Source organism: Emydura macquarii, unplaced genomic scaffold (genome assembly GCF_026122565.2).
Source record: "Emydura macquarii macquarii isolate MOO-44397 ecotype Brisbane River unplaced genomic scaffold, CSIRO-AGI_Emac_v2 contig_2768, whole genome shotgun sequence".
NCBI classification, from domain to species: Eukaryota; Metazoa; Chordata; order Testudines; family Chelidae; genus Emydura; species Emydura macquarii.
The window spans coordinates 5,708,939-5,731,606 of record NW_027132905.1 but is presented as its reverse complement, the minus strand read 5'-3'; the positions used below and the strand labels follow the sequence as shown (position 1 = coordinate 5,731,606).

Sequence of the window (22,668 nt, the reverse complement as noted above, 5' to 3'; positions counted from 1 at the left end):
TAGGAGATAAAGCTCTTTGAGTCTATCACGATAATACAGGTTTTCTAATCCTTTAATCATTCTCATTACTCTTCTCTGAGGCCTCTCCAATTTAATCAACATCCTTCTTGAATTGTGGGTAACAAACTGGACACAGCATTCCAGCAGTACTCACATCAATGCCAAATACAGAGGTAAAAATAACCTCTCTACTCCTACTCTACTTATAAGACATTGTGCTGGAAGATTTTTGTTAAAGTTAATTACTGTAAAGTTATTATGCTTGCCTTAGCTATATGTGCACAAAGGAAATAATTCAACTGGGATTGAGGCCTCCACTGTTTAAGAACTGTACACACAGAGCAGGAATCTGCAGTCTAGCGAGGCAAGACACACAAAGGATAGGAGAAAGGAAGAATGTCCATTTTACAAGCAAGGAACTGAGGTACAGAGAGTTAGGTGACTTGTCCAATGTCACACAGTAAACCTGTGGCATAGCTAAACCCAGATTTTGAAACCCAACCACTGTCTTAAGCACAAGACCTTCCCTCTCTATGAATGAAGCCTTGGACAGCCAGTCCTGAAAAAGAAGCACTTGATTACTCATTTTTCACTCTTGCAAAAAAGAAGTGATTGTTTTCATATTCTGATTGTAGAAACATCAGGTTAAGAAAATTTTTCTGCAAAGGTGGAAAAGCAGATGATACTGTACTGGAGAGTAGTTATTGTACACGTTTGTTTCTTTAGTCACCAGTGCGGAAGGGGCAGAAATCAGGCAACAGACTTCACACACACAAGAAGAGTTTACATTCTCTATTCTCTTTAATTGCATAGGAATTTGATTGTACAATCTTTAAACAGAAGCATTGTAACTGACTTGAAAATACTCAGTTCCCTTATTTTGTTGCACAGTACATTTCATGCCGATGAAGGTGGGACTGCGCATGAATCAAACTGTTGATCTGGCTTCGGTGAACTTTTAGTTAAATAAACCTGAAGTCTGAAGAAATCTCTTTGGGAATTTTCAGCCACAGAAAGGGGATGGGAGAAAAAGATGTTTAACAGAAAAATATCAGGTGCAGTGGAAATGTTCAGAAAGGCTAGGAGAAAAAAGTGTGAGGAAAGGAAACCCTCAAAGGCCACAGATTTCCAGTTCAAAAGATGAAATAAAAAAAAGTGACTCTGTACACAAATTAATAAATGTTACATGCTCAGGACATACATTCTGGGCATACTAAAAAAAAAAATAACTTAAAAAGCTATACAATTATACTTATAAATACTTAGTCTTTAAAACTAGTTAAGTAGTGTTGGCCAAAAAAATGTTCACAGTTACTCTGACCAGAGCTGTATATTATATATTGCACAGTAGTAAAAATATTCATTCATTATACCATGTGTAAACAATTATTTTTTTCCTCTTCTTTGGCAATTTTTAGGATTTAGAGGAACAACATTTGCCATAAGTAAAAGCACTTCGGTACAAGGCACATCAAAAGCTTTTAAAACTCCATTAAAAACAAAACAAGTTTAAAATTGTCCCCAAAATTTTCCAGTTAATGGTATCATTCCACTTATAACATTATGTAACTATCAATTAAAAATAAGTTTACAGAAGTAAAATCTAGACCTTTAGTGACAAAAAATATCCAACTATTGTAGGTTGTTCATTCCACAGTCACAGATTTAGCCAAATTTCTTGGAAAGTCCACCTGGAATGAATGACAGATTTTCAGTATATGGTAGTTAAAACAATCTTCTACATTTGTGTGTGTGCATACATGCAACAATGAATTCCACTGCCCATCTGTCCTAACACCAATGAATGCACAAAAATGTTAATGCAACGAGTTTGAAGGTTTTAAATCCACAACAAAAGTCAAAAGCCATTTTACAATCCACCCTCCTTGAATATATGCATTACTATGACTGGGTGTTTCAATCACATGATGAAATTTAAGACAGGCCATGGGACGGCCTCTCCAAGAATGGTCACCATTCCAAAGTCAATGTTCTTAGTAAATTTTATGAAAGTGTATCACACATGCTCCTTGAATAATTTCACTTTGCCTGGAAATATTTCCTGAAAATGGACAGAGAAGTCTGCACTCTAACGACTGATCATTTGCTCAATTTCACTCTCTTGAAAACGGAATTTTAATACTCCAGTTAAAAGGAGCTCAAATTAGGGAGCTTGTACAGAAATTTCATCTAGCCTAATTAGAGCCCAGCTATTCCCTTGTTAGAAAACATGGTTAAACTATTCATCTTTCTTTATGCGGGTAGGAGGAAGTTCACAAGTGTGTTTCTCTAACTGCAGTACCTAAATATAGAAGACACTTACATCATATCCTCTAAGAACAGCCAGGTGGAATGAGAGCAGCTGTAGGGGAATAACACTCAAGACTCCTTGGAGACAGTCAACTGTGTGTGGCAGCTCAATAGTTTTGTATGCAAATTTTGAGCTTTCAGTATCTTCTCTAGAAGACAGAATAATTGGGCGACCCTATAAATAAAACATAATAATGAAAAGTGATGAGATAGGATAATTTTTGGGTGTATGTTGCTGGTTTCTGAAATACCTATAGTATATTCTGAAAGCATTACTCAAACATAGTAAGAAAAATGTCAATGCATGTTTATTTTATCAGAAATTAGGTGCTTGTTTACCTGGTGTATTTTTAATTTAATCTAGATTTTAACTTTATAGCACCATATACAGCTTTATTATTCCAACTGCATTTTTACAAGTCAGTCTTCACCACTAGGGTCAACTTTTAATGTTACATTATAATCAAACGATAAATGCATCTCATTTGATGATTAGTCAGAACCGCCATCACATTCCGTTTCTGAAATGTGATCAATGGTGTCATATTTCAACTTGCAGAACCTCTCTCCATAAGATACAGTGCTTACTAGACAGCTTACCTGTCGAGCAATGACCTGTTGCAACGCATTCTGGCATTTGGTGAAGCAGGGATCCTTCATAATTACCATGATAACAGGCATTTGTTTATCTACAAGGGCCAGTGGTCCGTGCTTTAATTCACCAGCCAGGATACCTTCAGAATGCATGTATGTGATCTCCTTGATTTTCTGGAAAGCAAATGCCAAAGCATTACTATCAAGGGCAAAACAGGTAAGAACCTCAGAGGGCAAAAACAGATACAAACCTGAATGTCAGCTGTTTAAACATGGAAATAAGATAACAGGTTTATTTTAATATGGTATTTTCAAAAATGGATTTATTTACTCTTAAAACAAAACTAGCTTCCCACACTTATTTTCAGCACAATTATCTTAATTTCAGTTCTATAAAAATGGTGTCATTTGATAATGATTTTATTATCAGATTTTATGTCTGACTGAAGTCAATGGGAGTCTTTGATTGGGGCAAAAAAATACCCAGGTGGCATCAGAGTGACTAGGTTATTCAAAGAAATTTGCAAAACGGATTGAGATTTATTAAAAATGGCCAGAGTTACAGACAGTTCTCAGGTTTATATTTTAGGATTAGTCAGATCTTTGGTGTATGGTGATCATTTCTGACCAGACATATGCTAACATCTCTGATAGTCCTAATGAGTGAAGTTTACTGCAAAGATGGTGCCTCAACAATCAAAAAGGTTCCCACATTTTTTCCTCAGCCATATACGTTTTTGGAATTTTTTAAATAACAATAAATCATGTTTACCTGTATATAGTTACATTTGCAGATGGAGCAAAAAGCAATGGGAGGGAGAGGAAAAGAATTAAAAGTTGATACCCAAAATTGTATCAGTTATTTTGGCTATTGTTAATTCTAATCCAAAAATGTAACTACAGGAAAAAGAAGAAAGCTATATTTTAAAACAACCTGTAAATAGGATCCTAAGCTTTCAAAAGCATACCTACCAATGCTCCTTCCAGGCAAGTGGCATAATTATAGCCACGACCCATAACCAAGAGCGATCTCTGTTTGTACAGTTCAAGGGCCAAGTCATGTATCTTCTCATCCAAGGACAAGACTTCTTTAATCATCTCTATCAGATCACATAATAAAAGAAAATGTAGTATAAATGCCATTATTCCACATTTATTAGTATTTCAATATGTTTCAATGAAGCAGTAAGAGATGAACTCAGTTGTATGAATTCAAACTTATTTACAAAGATGCAAAGTTATGAAGACTGGATTGAGACTACTGGATTCTTAAGGTCTTGTATGATTAAGTGTCCACGTGACACATTTAGTATTTTTAAATCTATTTTTGCAATTCTTTCTGAAATCTGTTTTGTATAAGCTTGATTTATTTCAGCAGCGATTTAAATAACAAGTAGGGGCAGAAAGGATTTTACAGAGGCAGATGTGCTACTTATTTTCAAAATTACTTGATTTCAAGTTAATACCCCCACTTTACTTCAAATTATTGTATTCCAGAATGAGGGGAAGTCTCAATCCATTAATGAGCCCGAATACTCCAGGTACTACTACGTGAAATAGTAAAAAAGTCTGAACTTCAAATATACCAGGTAATGTTTGCAGGCCACTGATGATCTCCTGTCTCCTATTCTGCAAAGAAATTCTGTCTTCAGACATCATCAGACCAAACATTACAAGAGAGATGAACTGGCTGGTGTAAGCCTGTAGATGAAAACAGAATGTTAACTCTTAGAGTTGACCCTTAATGCAACCTAAATCTGAACTACCAATTTGATTGGGTTTCCCAGAGGAAAGGTATAAAAAGTCACAGTGAACAGAGCTACCTTTGTGCTTGCCACTCCTATCTCAGGGCCTGCATTGATATGTACACCACAGTCCGTCTCTCTGGATATGGAGCTTCCCACAGTGTTTGTAATGCCAACTGTCAGAGCCCGACGATCCTTACAATACCGCAAGGCCATAAGCGTATCCGCGGTTTCACCTGCAGAACAAGTAGTTTGACATTTAAATTTAAATACAGAACAGCAAGAGCACTGAGAAACTTTAAATCTGTCACATTCAAGGTTACACTTCAGGCTCTAACCAACTGAATCCAGTTGTGCAGAACAAGAAATGTTTGTAAGTATGAGTGAAAACATTTACAATGAAACCGAATTTGAGCATTACTCACAAGTTGTTTCTACTTTTGATTCAAACCATTGATTTGAAAAGCAAGATTTGCATCCAATATAGAGCTCTGGTACTATTAGTGATTATCCTCCCTTGTTTTACTCCAAATTCAGACATTCAGACAAAAATAAGTTTTGTTTATTCGATTTTTTATACTTTGCTACATGCCTCTATTCAGATAGGGATGAACGGTCAAGGCAACTCACCAGACTGACTTATAAAAAAGCACACATCATCCCTGAACACAGGAGTGTTTCTATCCAGGAAGTCACTAGCAAGTTCCACCATCACTGGCAGTTCTGTCAATTCTTCCAATACTTGTCGGGTCTATATTCAATAAGCATAAGGCAATTGTTAATATTGCCATCCACATCAATCCTTTACAGTTTAAGGAAAACAAAAAGATGAAGGATCAGTGTATTTACAAAACTTAGTAAAATAAAGATTTCATTTATTCCTGAGCTACCTTATTTTCTGTAACATCAAGAAGAAAAAGATTAATTTCTGGCATGGTAGGTCATAGCAGAGGTGCTTAAACACAGTGTCAAGTGCAAAGGGAATGGGAAAGAGAGAAAGAAAGATACATAAAAAAAAATATTCAGACTCCCATACCAAGGACTTAGTTTGAAATGAAGGAGAAAGCAAAAGAGCTCTTCTCTAAACCACAAAGCTAAGTATTCCATATATTTTATGACAGGTTGAACGTACAGCTACTGCAGCATGATAACTGGTCCCACAGCCAATAACGATCAGGCGTCGGCATCTTCTGATTTCCTTCAAGTGGTCCTTCAGACCACCCAACAGAACTGTAATAACCCCCCCCCAAAAAAAAGTATACTTCAGCAAGGGATTTTATTAAGCTAATGTGTTAAAGTTTTGTTGGCTTATAACAAACATTTAATAATTAAATATTCCAAGCTACCTGATTTGGTCTCAAAATTCACCCGGCCTCTCATGGTATTGACAACGGATTCTGGTTGTTCAAAGATTTCCTTCTGCATGAATGTACTGAAGTTGCCTATTTAGACAAACACAAAGGATCAAGTTTCAATGGTTTTTGTTATTTCAATTTTAATTCAACTAGAGAGTCAACTTTTAGAATGACCTGTAGTAGCATGCTGGTTTGGATGAAGAGAGTCAATGTAACATCACTGGTTGCAGCTGGATGGAGGTTAGGGATAGGGGAGGGAAGAAAAGTAAACCATTTGCTCCATTTAACTGGATTAGTTTTTCCTAAAAAAGGACAGTCTAATAAATACATTTTGGAGGAAATTGTTAACAGAAATAGTTTCTCTGTCTGTAATCAAGGTTCTGATGTGTTGTTATAATTTTGTCATATCAGTCCAGGCTTATGAGTACCAAACACATTAAAAACTAAAACTACATAGGGCATAAATTTGATATCATCTGCAGTGGCAGTTAGTGCCATGCACTCCCTATCCTCCCTCTGATCAGAAGTCCTGGAATTGCCAGCTTCCAGGAAGGACTTTAAAGTGCTGGAAACAGGTGCAAGAGTCATTACGTGATCAGATGGCAATTTTCTTGGGGTATAAATCCCCCACACTCCAATATCAGGAAGACTTTCCACCTCTGAATGTGCTATATTTGTAGCTGTTCCAACTTACCTTTCATGATTTGCTGCAATTCCATCTGCAAGGTCTGGATGGCTCGAGAGGGGTCATCGCTAGCTGAACGTTTTAGCCGATGGATAGAAAGTTTCCCATCAGCCACTGCTGCAATGTCATCATCCTCTAGGAAAATTACTCTGTTGGTATGTTCAATGACAGCACTACAGAAAGACATGCAAATAGAGAATGGCCAGATTTACATTTGGAACAATGTTTCAGTTTGAACCAGATGTATGATTAAAAAACCAAAACTACCCTCCATTCCAGCAACATACTTTGCTGGTAGTTGCTGCTTAAACTTGCCTCGACTGCCTGCATTAGTATATTTTAGATCAGAGGCAGAAAGGCTAGAGATTGGCAAGTATCACTAGCATGTAGCTCAAAAACTGGTGTTCTATTAAAAGCTCTTTCCCACCTCTGGTATAAATTTTTCTACCCTTATCAAGTAAGTAAACTAATTACCAGGTGGGCTTCTCAAATCTCCAGGATAAAACAGCCTCCCTCCAAATCACAAAAGCACAGCAGAGAACCAACAGATAAGATGTCAAGAACTGGCTAGTGTCACTGCTACAGGGCAAACCAAAAACCACAAGTGCTATTTACCTTGCATCAGAAGCAAAGAAAAATTCTACTGCTTTATCTCCAACAGCATGAAGGCAGGTAGAACTATCCAGTCTTTTCATTCGGGTCTTGCATATTTTCTTCACATTTTCAATGTTGCCTAGTGATTAAATAAAATGAGACAAGTCCAATATATAGACCAATCTGAAATGTAGAATGCAATTTGTTTGAAATAGGTGGTAAACTACACAACTCAAGATGTCACAAAAAAGCTATGGTCACCATTTCTAACAAGAAATCTGCACTTCTTAGAATTTAGAGTTGTTTACGCTGTGTAACATTGGATCATGTATTTGTCCAGACTACCTGGTAGCAAGGAGATACACTGCTTTTAAGTGACCCACTCTCAAATAGACATTATATAACAGTAATACAAAATGGGATACTTTGAGCATCTGTTGATTGCTTTAAGGGTAAAAAAAAATTACCTCTTTTAAAGGACTTCCTGTGACTTGAAATTAATCTATCTTTAAAAGAAAATCCTGCTCTAAGTTTGTTATGTATCTTGAAAAACAAACAGATAAGCTATAGCTATAACTTACATGTCCTATACAAGATAGGAATCTGTTCAGTGGAAAGCTTGTATTTGCTGCGAACTCCAATGAGTAGAGGACTCCCTCGCCTGTGAATGAAATGATGAGCAACTTAGTGATAAAGTCCTTTATACAGGGTAGGTTTTCTGATTAAATAGACATCTGCAGTTAGAAGGCCACACCCCTTCCTGTTCCATAGGGAGGCAGATGCTTCAACCACACCCTTATGGCATGATATATTGGGAATGCTACAAATGCAACTCAGTTTCCTTACATACACCCACCCCGTCCCATGAGAAGGCATGTTATATAGATGGTTACATCCCCACCCCGCCAGTGCGGCAGCTCTGGCTGCTGCTGGTGCAACGTCTAGTGCCCAGGGCTTGCCCTACCCTTGGGAGAAGGTTTTATCCCCCTCCTTCCTACAGCTGTTGAGGGCCATGTGCCACTGGAAAGGGAGCTCGCCCTCACATTCTAGGTCCAGGTGGAGGGCAAGCTGTATCATCTAGGCTGCTCTCCACACCACATACGGAAATGTATATGAGCCAATCTTCAAAATAGTACTTGGATCCCTTTATACTACCCAATCAAGAAGCAGCTCTTCTTTTCGACATATAAAGTTACATGTTTCTCTGCTTCTGAAATGAGACCACAGTAAGCCCAATAATCATTGTATAATTAGGGATTTGTTTTGCCTTTCTTCCTCTCAAACACAGGACTGTCAGCCTTAATTACTGTGCCTATGGACTTGTGTGACGTTAAGAGGCAAGGCAGAATTCTATCACTTTTCCAAGCCAGATGGATCATATGCCACATTAAGTCACTGGAACAAGCTTTAAACCAGTCAATTTTTTAAAATCTCAATCTATTCCAACTTGGCTTCTATTAAGAAGAATCAGCATACAAATCAGCAAGGTTTAAAGGAGATGTTCTCAGATTAAAAGCAATGAGGTTGACTTCTTCGTAAGTTTAAAATTCCCACATATTACTACAAATACCAAAGTTTCAGAGGATACTAAAATAAAGAATACAGACGACAACTGGCATAGACAATACTGCCTGCCATCACAATTATAGGATTTTGCTTATGTATTCCAAAACACGGAGGAGACTTTTACATTAGTTTTTTTCATCTCAATGCCTATAGCAAAAGGCAGGCCACAGCAGCTGCTGACTACATAAAGCAGTCTTTAACCAAAAAGGTAACAGTGGTATAAAACATGAATTATCATTTTATAAAATGACTTACCTTTGCTTTTTCCTGAAAGCTGCTTTTCCAATCAGAAATAAAAGAAGAGTTTGTAAACACGAGCATGAGTTTTGTCTCTTGGATTAGAGCTAGAAATCAGTGTTTGTATAACATTTTAGCTCAATGGCTTCTAGCCAGTTTGAATGAATACACCATTCAGAATGAAGCAAGAGTGCACAAGCCCTCTCTCCTTTTTTTTGGTTTGTTATCAAACAGTAAAGCATGCATACCAAGTAAAAGCACTTTGGATACAGAAGGTAAACTGAGCTTTTCAAGTAACACACTACAGCATACCTAGCAAATGACACACCTATAGCCCATCCTATGTAGTGTTTCTGACTTCTTGCTACACTATGTATCAATTCCTACATGCATCAAGAGTAAGTCTGGTAAATCAAGTTACCTGACTGCTTTTCAGTTGTGCTTACAAAATGGTAATTCATGATTTATACAATTACTACTTCAACGACCAAAGCCACATTTATGGACAGGGAATTTTCAAAATGAAAGTCACGAAACAATTTACTCCTTTAGAATTCTGTAGTTTTAGAAAGTAAGAATAGTTCATGATCTCTAAATCAATTCTATTTAATGGTGAATTGAAGAACTGTTCAGAGGGAATTAAGCTGCAGTTCGCAACCATTACCTAGCTCATCTCAAAAAACCAAACAGAATGTTACACACGTACAGTATTTTCATCATAGCATTAGTCAAGTTTCTTTAGATTTCATTTTGTTCTAAACCTTTGTTTTCAAATTGTATTTGATTAAATAATGTTATAGTTATCTAGAAAATAAAATGGCTAAATACTGAAGTGATTGTTCCTATATTTTACTGATCAGAGATTTTATATTATATACCAACATGAATGAACAAAGTGGTTTTTAAAAAGGGATTTTTCACTAACCTGGTGGCAACAGCTTCTCCTGGGTAATGGATGCTCTTGAAAACCAATGCAAAAGCGCCTTCCTGGAAACCGTACAAACAAATGATAAGAAGGGAAAATCCCAAACAAGTTAAATGAATGAGTCACATCTTGCATTAATCTGGGGCCCCCATTTCCTGAGAAGCCTCTTGAGTCTAGCTCCTTACTGTTATCTGGAGTCTCTTCCTGAGGTCAGACTGCCCCCTTGAAAATGCAAGGCAGACAAATGTGCACGCTACAAACTGCCAAAAGATTTGCAGTAACATTAGGAAATGTAATACAAATTTGTTCAGCATTACAGGATGTACATGGGATAACTTTCAGGTTTCTAGGCCAAAGTTCTGGTCCTACTACTTCTTAGTTTGCTTGCTTATCAAGTGCACTTACTGGGCTCTTTTTCTTTCTCTCTTTTTTTTTTTTTTTTTTTTTTTTTTTAAAAGGACGCCACACTCAGAAGCAGCCTTAGAGAGCTTTGAAGATGAAAAATACCATACTGTGGCAAGAGTAAACTCCTGTTCCATCTTACCAAGACTAAGGAGTGCATTATCTCCTGACTCCCACATACAAGGACTATGTGAAATCAGTGAGGCTAGCATAGGTGCGGTGTGGAATGCACAAAGCAGAATGCACAGAACTATTGAAGGGGATAGACTGTCTATGCAAATGAGCTCACCAGTCCCTCAACTAGCTCTTTGTGGTTCCTATCCTCCTCTCCTGCCCCACATTGGCCCTTCAGTGGTTACTGCAGCCTTAGTGTTGCAGAAAATCCTATGGAGCTGCTGCAAGGAGGAGAAAGGGGATTCTGAACAGAGATTGGTGTAGAGGACCAAGTGAATTTCAATATTTATGGTGCAAGTTTGCAATTCATATGTCTATAGAATATTTGGTTTACTTTTGGTAGTCAATAGTAGGCTCCCATTTATAAACAAACAGTTAAACCATGTATACATACAAGATTGAACTCCAAATGTGGAAGCCAAAGTTTTTTTATTAGATTAAGCTACTCAGCATTGCCCTGATTTAAGTCTAATCTGTATTTAAATAAATCACAGTAGTATTCAAGATTACTGCCCTCTACAAAAGAGGCTTCTTAAAAAAATGGCTACTATTTGCCCCCTGCAGAATGTCTCATTTTAAGCAAAAGCATTTTAAAAATAAAGCAGTCTAGCAAAAAGCAGCAACATACCCCCTTGCTTCTTTAAAAAACTGCTAATGAAGTTTGAGATTTACCAAGTTTTTTAAACTTTCAATATTTTAATCTAATTTCTTGCTCTACAAAACACTAAAAAGATTTTTTAAAAGTTAATTTGCAGCATCTTTTAATTAATTATGTGGTGGACTCAAATTCATGGAGAATATTCTAACAACATCATGAACAGTTCCCCACTAGCACAGAAAGACTGAATTCCCACACTTACCAATTGTTGAATAACTCTCTCTACCAAGGCTGAAAAGCTGATATCTTCACTCTCTCTGTTATCATACACATATTTGATCAGCTTTGGGATAGTTTCAGTATCAGTTTCAGATTCAAACTCATAGCCTTTGGTCTCCTGAAATGTTATATATTGAAGGCAAGATAAGTGTTTTCTTCCTCAGGCAGGAAACCAACTAGTGCCTTTTAACTGGTGTGTCTCACCAGAAAGACATATCTCAAACTGAGGATCACATTGGGCTGGTATATATTTTTATCACTGAACAAAGTGTGAAGATGTAACAAAACGTAATAGCATTATTTTCAAAGGCATATTTAGGTAAGAGACTTCAAGCAAATGTAACAGAGCAGAGAAAAACATGAGCAACAATAGGCAAAGAAATTTGCAGACAACACTAGCCATGCCACGTAAATGGCCTAGTGGCATCTTTTATTCTTTATTCAGGCCCACATAAATGCACTGCATTGTATTAGTTCCTGGGTATCCTTTTAGGCAGGTTCCATTACAATGCAATTTTGAAATGAAATACTGCACATTTTAATACACACTATGCAGATACCATGAGACTTCTGTACACAATTGCTTGTATTTTCTAGTTTTGGAATTATTCAAGTTGCTATAAACTTACCAGAAATTTCCTCAGGTCCTTATAGTTTGTGATGATTCCATTATGGATAACAACAAACTCTGAAAGGAAAATTCAAATCATTTAAAAAAAAAAAAAAAAAAAAGAGGTGTAACTCCACACGCATAAAATTAATGTCAGAAGCGTAAAGCCACAAAATACATTAGTTACTTCCAGAGCTTTCAGATCAGGATTTATTGCAGCACCCACTGTGAACTATAAAACTCTAGGTGTTTTGCTTTTTAAAATACAACCTTATAGGACTTAAGTTTGACGTCCCCCCCTGTAGTATTGGAGCACTTCCCAAAATAGAAACTGTAAAATTATTTTCCTCTCTTCCCAGCCACCCAGTGGGAGAAATCGCTTGGCTGGTTTATAAGGGACATGGAGGAGGATGCGAGTGTGGTCTTGTTTTTCAAAAAGAAGTCTGTTCCCCTCTCTGAAGACTTCACACTCAATTTCTGAGATTAAATATTGTAATTAGATATTAATAGTAATAGTAATCTTTGTTAACTTTAGTTTATTATGGACAGTATTTTCTTAGATGTTTAATAACAATGATGCTACATAGAATATGCGCTATTTAGCCAGATTGCTGGATGATTAAACCCCTCGTACACCAATTTAAAACCCACCATCCAAAAATCATGACGTTCATAAGAGACAATAGGCCATTCGTATACTGTAGGCTCAACCAAAGAACGTGTTAGTGTGACTGGACACTTGAAACTTGTATGTTTTATTGTTTGGACAGAAGTTTTCAAGTGCTGGGGGTGACTGACAATTAATGTTTTTATATTTTTAAAAGTTACTGCTTTTTAAAAATTTCCCTTAAGGTCCAAATTTTCAAAAGAATTCTGCTCCCATTTAGGCACCATAAGAAGTAGCAGGGTTGTAAACACAGGTTAGTATGTTGGGGGCTGACTACTTTTGAACATTTGGCCTTTATTGATTTGTTTAGAAGTGTTAGGATGTCAGGCCACACCATCTAGGTCAGTGGTTGTCAATCTATTTATTTTTGTGAGCCACATATGCCTCTCTAGGTGTTGTGGGCCACATCCACACAATATATATACTACCTGTATGGCCCTGAAGATGTCACATGGGCTGCAGCTGTGCGCTGACTGGGCCCTGGGTTGAGAACCACTGATCTAGGTGCTCCTGACATAATTTAAATTGCTACCTCTATGCTCTGTATTTAAGATGCCCACTCCTACCCCTTCCCCTTCAAACAAGTATCTTCCCATTTTTAGGTGCCTAAATGGATATTGAGAAATCAGAAAAAAATCTGATTGAATCTTTTGAAAAATCTGAACCCAAATCTAGAAAACTCCAATAGGCGATTTAGATTGTAAACTTCCAAGACAGGAACCATGTCCACCTCTCTCTTGGTACAGCCTCATGTACAATAATACAATGAAAAATTCATATTTAGCAGAACTGTACTCAATTTGGGCTGATCAAAAACATTTTTAGCTCTAAACAAGAATCCTTTTAGAACCAGCTAAACTGTTCTAGTATTCTTATATGTGCAAAGAGATACATCTGAAGCAGCTAGTACTCCCAGAGGTGGGAGGGGGCAGGGAAGGAGGAGTAAGTTACTTAGGCCAGATCTACACTATAAGCTTTACATTGGTATAACTGTGTCGCTCAGGGGTGTAAATTTTTCACTGAGCTAACACAGTTATACAGACCTAACCCCCGATGCAGACAGTGCAGACGTAGATCAACTATGATGAAGGGGGGAAGCTCTCCAATCAGTGTAGTAAGGTCTCTACTGAAGCGCTACAGCAGTGCAGCAGCGCTGGTGCAGTGTTTTAAGTGTAGAGCTGTCCCTAGGATTTTTGTAGCTAATCATGATTCAAACATACAAGTAGACTGCTCAAACTTTGTTATATTTGGTTACAAAAATATTACTATGCATTTTACAGCCCCAATAGATTAAATCCATCCTCGATGCAATTCCTTTGAAATGTAGTTATGCCAAGGATGTGTTTGGCCCAATAAGATGTTTTTCTGTATTATTATATCCAAGTAGATGACTAGTTGTGTTGAAATTCTTTTACACGCAAATATTTATTGTTAAAACAAATTATGCCCTTAGTGATTCTATTGCATTTGTGTTTCTTAAGCATGACAAATTTCACTTAAGACTTTTAGCTGCATGAATGTTTTATTTGAGCAATTAAACTGCTTTGCCCGGTTCACAAAAATCCACAAAATTGTTCTTTGAAATTTCTCTTTGATAAGGTAACAAAGTTCCGACTATTTGTAATTTACACACGTTTAAATCAGTTTTATAGTAATTCACTAGGTTCTGAAATCTCTGTTGACATTTCGAATTCAAACATGATTCCAGATTGGTACGCAGAATACTTACCATTGTTTTTATCTGATCTCTGAGGGTGACTATTCACAGCATTGGGCATTCCATGAGTTGCCCAGCGAGTGTGAGCAATTCCAAAATGTGTTTCAAAATCTGCCTTTAAGTCCAGGCCCTCTTGTTCTGTAGAGAGGAAAATCAGTTCACTGACGGCTTTAAATTGAATCTTAGTCACACCAACACAAGATTAACAGAACTTTGTCCCCCAACATTTTTAGATTTCAGTAGATTAAAAAGCAGTTAGAAGATGGCAAAAAACCCCTAAGTATTTACTTTCACGACACTACTTTGGATAGTTCAAGTTATTGTGATTAAAACCTTTATTTGCTAAAGCTGAATCCTTTTACAACCAAACCTAGCATTTATAAACTGAGCCAAAAGTTCACATTAATATAGGTCTGCATTGTATTTTATAGTAGAGTGTGATTTCTGCTCTTCATAGATGGAAGCATTATATAAAACTGATGCTGTGACGACAACCAGTTTGCTTTAATGCTAGTAAGAGCTTCTGTTGTACAAGAGTCCATGCTCTGGTACTCCTGCTGCGGAATGTACATTAAATATATGACTGCTTGTAAGAAGCAGCTAATATTTCAAATAGTATGGTAGCCACCCAAAATGAAGAGTGTATTAAGGCCTCTCCAGCAGCTTTACTTTAACAAGAAGGCTGCTTTACACTTAGAGCATGAAGATTACTTTACTATGTACTTTGTGACAGCAAGTATCTCTGATAAAAGACCACTCATTCCAATCTAATGCCTGTTATACAGTGCAGTGATCAGCAGTAAAGTTTTTACTCTATGGTTTAAGGGGATATCAGCAATAAGTACAAAGCCAATGTAAGAATTCTTAAACTTACTGTATAACTCCTCATCTAGGGCCTTTACTTTTCCTCTTTTCTTGATTAGTCTGATGTACCTTTCTTTATCTTTGTTATTATTTCCATCAATGGCAACACCTAGATTTCAGAAGACACATCTGTAAGCATCATTTACTTAAGAAATGCATCTAGCTAGACGATCATGTTGGTTCCTTCAAGACTTAAAGTCTAGGAGTCTATAAGAAATGTCCAACCTGAGATTAGACTGACATGCACATGCAAAGACATGGCTCTACTTCAAAATTAGCCTTCAAAGAGAAGATCTTGAAGTCTATTGCTGGACTCCTGTAGACAAAGATTCAAATTAGATTAGGGAAAGCCCTGTCTCCCCAATTCAGGAAAAATTCCCACTGAAGTCAAGAGGAGTTTTGCCTAAGTAAGGACCCCAGCTAGATTTTGGCCAGTGACATTAACAAGTTAAAATTAAAATGACATATGATAAGCCTCCTTGATTCCCTACTCCAACCCCTCCACCCCAACAAGACACACACAACCACCTCCACCCAAAAACCCCAAAACCCAACCTTATAGTGGGTAAACAATATATCCCTCATCCTGTTTCCTTTGGTTACATGGTCTACACCTCAGCTGTAGCTGAACGTCTGATTAAATCAAGTTTTTAGTCCTACGAAGTCCTAAGGAATGTTGAAGATGAGACAAACAGCCAAGAGAAATTATTTTGATCCTTTCCAGGCAATGGTAGAAAATTAGGATGAGAGAATACTGTGCAAATCAAAATGCTGAGTCTTAATTAGAAGTAGTAGCAGTGTTATCTTAAATTTAAAGATAAGCAGTTAGCATAATCCTGTTTGCAACTGTTCATTTGTATAACAAGCAAGTTTAGATACCTGCAGAGTCATACCCTCTGTATTCTAGTCTCTGTAGCCCTTTTATCAGAGTCTCAAATATCTCCTTCCTGGTCCGAGGTACTCTGTAGTTCAGATAAGCAAAGATTCCTGAAAAGGGAGGGGGATGGGGAAGGAAGAGAAAACAGAAAGCAAATATTTAGTTTGTTTGGATGCCTTCAGAAGTGGATTTAAAATCCCTTTATCTAGTTCAAAACATTAATACCACAAAAACATTTCCCAAGAAAGTCTTCTATATTTGGTACAATCATCCCCCGTGGGCTTTCAAATGGGAAGAGAAATTTATCCAGCCATTTTAAATGCTGCAACCAATTACAGTTTCATGTTCATTAAGCAAGTGCGCCAGTTCTAGGCAACGCTTAGCCTTTCTTTCTCCTCACAGACATCTCCAATTAGGAACAGCAGTGAACATCGAGCTGAAAAGAGCCTTCCCCACTCTTCATGACGACTGCAGCTGAAAATGGGAGTTTTATGATCTACTTCAAATCCAGATCCAAAACTAGACATCCGAAGACTAAGGTACAACAAAAGGGGACGTTGGTAATCAAAGTCAGGGCCAAAAATGTTTATTAATTGCCCCAGGATAGGTCCTTTGAGCACATCTATTTTTGAAAAGTTCCTATTTTATATGGTATGCAACAGTCTTTTAGCAGGGAAAGAGAAGAAAAAACTAGGGAAGCAAATACAAAGGAAAGGAAAGTCAAAAGGGAAGGACAACCAAGTGAGGGGACAAAGGAGAAAAGAAACGGAGAGAAGGAACATGGTCCCCCACCAACAAAGTTCTCTTTCTGTGCTACCTCAACATAACCTTCACCTGCTTGCCACCCCTGACTCTACAAAGAGCATTGGACCCATTCATCATGCCACATGCTTCAGGGCTCTGAGTTACTACAGTGAATTCTTTCCCAGGTGTCTGGCTGGTGGGTCTTGATGACATGTTCAGGGTCTAACTCAGTAGTTCCCAACCTTTTTGGCTCGAGGGCCACAAATACAATTTTTACAACCCTGAAGGGCCACCAGCCTCCACCAGAAGCTGCCCGCCCCCTAAAATGCAGCCAGATGAAAGGAGTTCAGCGAGGAGGATCCCCCGTCCTGCTGGCTGCAGCAGGGAAACCATGTGCTCCACCTGGGTCCCTAGGCAGTGGCTTCCTTCTGCAGCTAGGGAGATGGGAGATCAGTGCTCCCCTCCCTCTGGCCCCAGCAGGGACCGCAGAGCCTAGGGACCCATGCAGAGCGCTTTGCCGTGCTCCCTGCTACAGCCAAAGGGAGGGGATCGCTGATCTCCCATCCTCTTGGCTGCAGCAGGGAGCCTGCACTGGCAACATGCTCCACCTTGATACTTAGGCAGTGGCTCCCTTCTGCAGCCAATGGGAGGGGAGCCCCGGGCCGCTCTGAAAGACCCCACAGGCCATTTTTGGCCCATGGGCCACGGGTTGGGAACCACTGGTCTAACTGATCACCACATTTGGGATAGGGAATCAATTTCCCCCAGGTCAGATTGGCAGAGACCCTGGGGGGTTTTCACCTTCCCCTGCAGCATGGGCGCCTGGGTCACTTGCTGGTTTCAACTAGAGTCAGTGGTAGATTCTCTGTAACTTAAAGTCTTTAAATAAAGATTGAGGACTTCAGTAACTCAGCCAGAGGTTATGGGTCTATTACAGGAGTGGGTGGGTGAGGTGCTATGGCCTGCGATGTGCAGGAGATCAGACTGATGAACATGATGGTCCCTTCTGGCCTTAAAAATCTATGAGGTCATCTTGTGCAGAGATCACTCTGCTGTAGAAAAGAACCGAACTCTCTGCTTCACAAAAAGAAAGACAGAATAAGAAGAGAGTGCACAAGCTGGGATCTTTCTTTTCTTGAGTGGGAGGGAGAAAAGGACAAGGGAACGGGACATCACTAAAACAGGAAGGAATTCTTGATGTGTCAGGTCATTTTCTCAAGGCTGGCGTGTAGTAGCATAAGTGCAGCAGTGTAATAGCATAATGTTTCTAATGAGACTGAAGGATAACTGCTGATCACTTTAGCAAAGACTTCATGGGATGCATCTGACGAAGTGGGTTGCAGCCCACGAAAGCTTATGCCCGCAGAAATTTGTTAGTCTTTAAACTGTTACAGGACTCGTTGTTTTTGCTGTATACAGACTAACACGGCTACCCCTCTGGAACTGATCATTTTAGGGGAATCGACTACATTCACAGTTATTTTTTAAAAGGTGACCTGCAAACAAAAGACAAAAAAATTGTGCTTGTGACCATTTTTGTTATAATGGTAGTCTGGAAGGTTTTGCTGTTAAAAAAATGTTTCTTTGTTTTTTTTTAAACCCACATTATAAATTAGCTCCTGTCTAGTCCAGAAAACCATATGCAGACTAGAGAACTAGTGAAACAGTGACATCACAGAGCCAAAGGAGTCAAAGTTGAGCTATTAAGTGAGGAAGAGACTATTAAACTTGAAAACATTGTTTTTATTAACAAATATGGCACTGCAATGACTAATTAACATTTTGAATACAAGAAGCCTTTGTTAAAAGATTCCTTTAATAGTCAATTAAAAGTATTAAGAGCTCAACAACATCATTTACATATCCCTGTGGTCCTCCACAGCCAAGGAAGTTGTAGTGAAGATAATAGTTGATCTTCTAGGGACAAATTCATTGCTAGCAATCTCGAAGGATTTCTACCATAGATATTAGAGTTGGCCTGATTGCTTTTTAGTCTCACAAACTATTGTGCTCATTAGACTGATCACAGAACAGCATATCCTTAGGAGAACAGTTTTCTGCTACAGAAAAGAAATCCCTCCATTTAGTCTCTCTCACCAACAGAAGTTGGTCCAATAAAAGATATTACCTCACCTACTTTCTCTCTAATATCCTGGGACCAACACTGCACACATCTATGTAGCGTAGGCATTTCTAGAATGCCCATCGTATTAAAATCCAGGTGACAATATGCGCAGAGGACATTGATACATATTAGTTAAACTTAAAAAAGGCATCTGAACACATCACAAGTGTTATCCTTAAACAGATTTCTTGGAAGTAACGTCTATAGTTTATTACATATAAAAGCTACCTTAGATGGAGGATTTGTTGACAGCTTTTTTCAGACAGCCATTTCCACTTGTTTGGTGCTTGCCATCAGCCACAAGAGCAGCATTTTTAAATACAAATTCCTTAATATCATTCCAAAACATTGCTACACACCTCCCTTCTCAGATCCAACCTTGCTTTCTGTGCCAGATTGCACAATGTATTTAAAGACACATCAGGCTTCTGTGTTCAATGTGGCGTCTTTGTGACTATGCAGAGCTCCAGGAAAAGTTTCCTTTGGGACTGCCTTTACAATGCTACCAATGTGCTGTAATTGTTAAAGGCTCCTTGTTTCTAGGGAACTCTAGCTATATTTCTACATATGTCAACTAAGAGGTTCAGAAGCCACTAGAGGCTATTACACTGAAAGTGATAGCTGTGGCCTGGGTTGCCAAGGAATATATTACAAATTCTTTGGATATAGGGAAATAATTCATTCTCAAAAACAAACTTCTACAGTATTTCCTTCTTTTTAATAATTTATTCACTCCTCGTGTACTTTATTCCTCACACAAGCCATGCTTTTGGCTGGATTTAAAGAGAAGTTGAGCAACATACATTTAAAAATAACCAACATTTTAGTATAGTGTTTTCTGAAAAGCTAACATCCACTGGAAACTGAACCAAGTTACTTGATTGACAAATATTTTTACTTGATATAAAGGAGACCTGAGAAACCAAGAAGATACTTTTTAATAACATTCAGAGATGTTCAGTCGATGCAGTTTTCAACAGAACTTGTAACAAAAAAGCCAAAATATTATAGCCTAAGCTCTATATGAAAAAAAGCCATTGAAAGTGATGGTCTTCCCTCACTAGCACAATTTAAACAATGAAATGTTGCCCTTGAATAGGAATCTGAGGTACAAGATAGAATCAGATATTTTATATCCAACTGCAGATGTTCATAGCCATTGTTTTGTCTTTTGCGGGGTTTTGGTCCTTTGACCTCAATACCACGTTGTATCTTCATCACAGAAAATTAATCCAGTTATAAACTGTAATAATGACCGTTAATTATCTGATTTGATCAAGTTACTTGTAGCTGATTGTACAGAAGCCATTTTGCACTGGAATCGACAAACAAAACAAGAAGGGGGCTTCCAAAATACCACTCAGGACTTTCAGTAAATGCAGAAAGTTAATCTCTGCTTGATGACTCTTATCAAGAGCCTGCAGTTCTGGCTTTTCCTGGCAGACTGCGTGTCATATGTGAGAAAAAGGATTCTGAGAATTTTCTATGGAAAATTTCACAAGAATGCTTGTGCTGTAATTTCAAGATTTCACCAAGATGGGGGCAGCCTATGCTTTGAAATTTGACCAAAAGTAAAGGCATTTTTTTTCCTCAAGAGAGGAAAGTTAGCATTCAGTAGTTGGAGTGAGTGTGTTGTTGGAGCCAAACACTTCACTTTCTTGTCTCACAGCTTAGTTCAGTTTTAGAATAACTAGAGCTTTTCATTTTACATTTAAATAGCCAGATCATCTGCTTACAAGAAACACTTTTTACGCCGCATACTCTTATTACACATTTCTGTTTACACAAACACCAAATCTGGCCAAAATCTTCCAAATTTGTCACCTGAAAAGGGTGCTTAGGTTTCTCTGGAGAAAAATTTAGATATTTAAATTTTAGGAACCCACATTGCCAATCTTTAGCTTATATGTGCTACCTAAACACCAAAAAAAAGTCAACAGAAGTTAAACAACAGGGTACTACAGTGAATATTTCCGGATCTAAATCATCGGAGGAGAGAATAAAATTTAAAAAGGGACTATTAGACTTTAGTAACCAAGCTAGCCCGATAACAGATCCCTCTGGGATCAACACAGCTACACACCGCTGCAAATTAAAAATAAAGTCACGCCTGTCCCACCAGTTGCTCCCCTGCTGTCCCGCAGAAGATTCAATTAGCGCCCCCGGGCACGCACCCAGCATGTAGCAGGATTACAGGAGATGGGCTTTGTCCTCACTGCGGTTCGGGGCGGCCACCAGGACCGTGCAGCCCCACCGAGCTGGAGAAAGGGGGGGGGGAGAAGAACAGCCACCTAGCCTGCCCCCCGCTCCCCCATCCTCCATGAAACCAACACGTTTTGGGGGGCATGGGTAAGATTGGCGGCACCTCCGGCGCCGGCTCACTGGAGAGCAGGGGCCCTGGATGCGAACGGGGGGGCTGGGGCAGAGAAAAGCTGACCCTAGTCTCCTTGCTGGGGGGGGGGGGGCTTCCACCTCCTGGGGGCCGGGCGGGGGGCACAAGGGCTCTGGCAGGATGCGCCCCCCCCCCGTGTTTTACGGCCCCTGAAGAAAGGCACTGGGGGGGGGGGCAGCTCCCTACAAAGGGGGCGGGGGAGAAGTCGGAAGAGGGGCCGCAGGTGAGCCAGCCACTCACTCACCGCACATGGTCGGGTCGGATGGCAGCGCAGCCCTGGTCCCCGGGAGCCAGCCGTGCAGCCCAGCCCAGCCGCCCCGTTCTTATAGCGCTGCCGCCGGGCTGGCCCCTTCCCTCCTCGTTCATTGGCTGGGGGCAAAGGGGGGGGGGCTGGCGCTGGTCCCGGGTCGGGCTCGGCTGGGATCCGAGCCGCGCGCGCCGCCCTGGGGTGGGGACGGACCGAGCCCGAAGCCGGCCTGCAGCCCGCTCCCCGCCTCCTCCCCGCGGGCTGGAGCGGGGCCACGGCGGAACTAGCACGGCCCCCCCCTCCGGCTTGCACCCGCTCGGGATCCCCTTCCGAGCCGCGGGCCTGCTGGGACTCTTGGGGCAGGGACAGGAGACCAGGCGCCCCCTGACCCTCTTCCAGCCCGCTAACACCCCCCGGCCCGCCAGGCTGGCAGCAGGGGCGAGCTGGAGTCCTGCCTGGAAGGGGGGTGGGACAGTCAGTGACTTGTCCAGACTAGCGCCCAAAGGGACAGGAGCTGACCCCAGGGGCACTGCATTCAGAGACCAACACCCCCCACCCCCTCCAACCCAGGGAGGGTTGTTACCTATTAAAATAGACACATCGTTTGTAGAGAGGGCAGGTGGCTCTTCACAGAGCATTACAGCCAGCAGAAGTCCATGGGGTTTATTCCCTTTGCCTACATGCAACCAATGGAGCATTTTAAAACAGAGAGAATCTCAAGGTGAACTGGTCCCAGGCAGCCCCCTCAGAAATTTCTCAGGACAAGACTCTCCTTCGCTTTCCTGTCTGGGTAGGGTTTGGCGTAACTCTGCTAAGTATATCAGTAGTGTTTTGTGTCTATTCCTCATCCTTTCAGAACCTCCTAGCTACATGCCCAGTGAACTCTGTGGGAGTTGACTGGAGCATCAGGTCTCTTAAGGCCCCAGTTCATGAAAGCACTTAAAACAGATACTCAACCTCA

General features: G+C 39.7%; 1 protein-coding gene across 1 annotated transcript; it reads right to left on the bottom strand.

Moving 5' to 3' along the window:
• Positions 1 to 787: 787 nt before the first annotated feature.
• Positions 788 to 21,740, bottom strand: GFPT2 (glutamine-fructose-6-phosphate transaminase 2). Its single transcript, XM_067566602.1, has 19 exons — positions 21,705 to 21,740; positions 16,202 to 16,309; positions 15,333 to 15,431; positions 14,471 to 14,596; positions 12,094 to 12,152; positions 11,448 to 11,582; positions 10,012 to 10,073; positions 7,865 to 7,944; positions 7,305 to 7,422; positions 6,699 to 6,862; positions 5,996 to 6,091; positions 5,782 to 5,879; positions 5,280 to 5,400; positions 4,728 to 4,885; positions 4,491 to 4,605; positions 3,877 to 4,004; positions 2,911 to 3,078; positions 2,324 to 2,485; positions 788 to 1,691 (listed from the first exon to the last, which is right to left on the bottom strand). The coding sequence occupies exons 1-19, from the start codon at positions 21,709 to 21,711 to the stop codon at positions 1,647 to 1,649; spliced, it is 2,049 nt and encodes a 682-aa protein (XP_067422703.1). The 5' UTR covers positions 21,712 to 21,740; the 3' UTR covers positions 788 to 1,646.
• Positions 21,741 to 22,668: the final 928 nt, after the last annotated feature.

Excerpts from the sequence above, each read along its gene's own strand:
- GFPT2 (XM_067566602.1), bottom strand. Across the intron at positions 15,432-16,201 it reads CAGAGGGTATGACTCTGCAG|GTGTTGCCATTGATGGAAAT; the intron begins GTATCTAAACTT and ends TCTGAAATCTAG. Across the intron at positions 10,074-11,447 it reads AGAGAGTTATTCAACAATTG|GAAGGCGCTTTTGCATTGGT; the intron begins GTAAGTGTGGGA and ends TACGGTTTCCAG.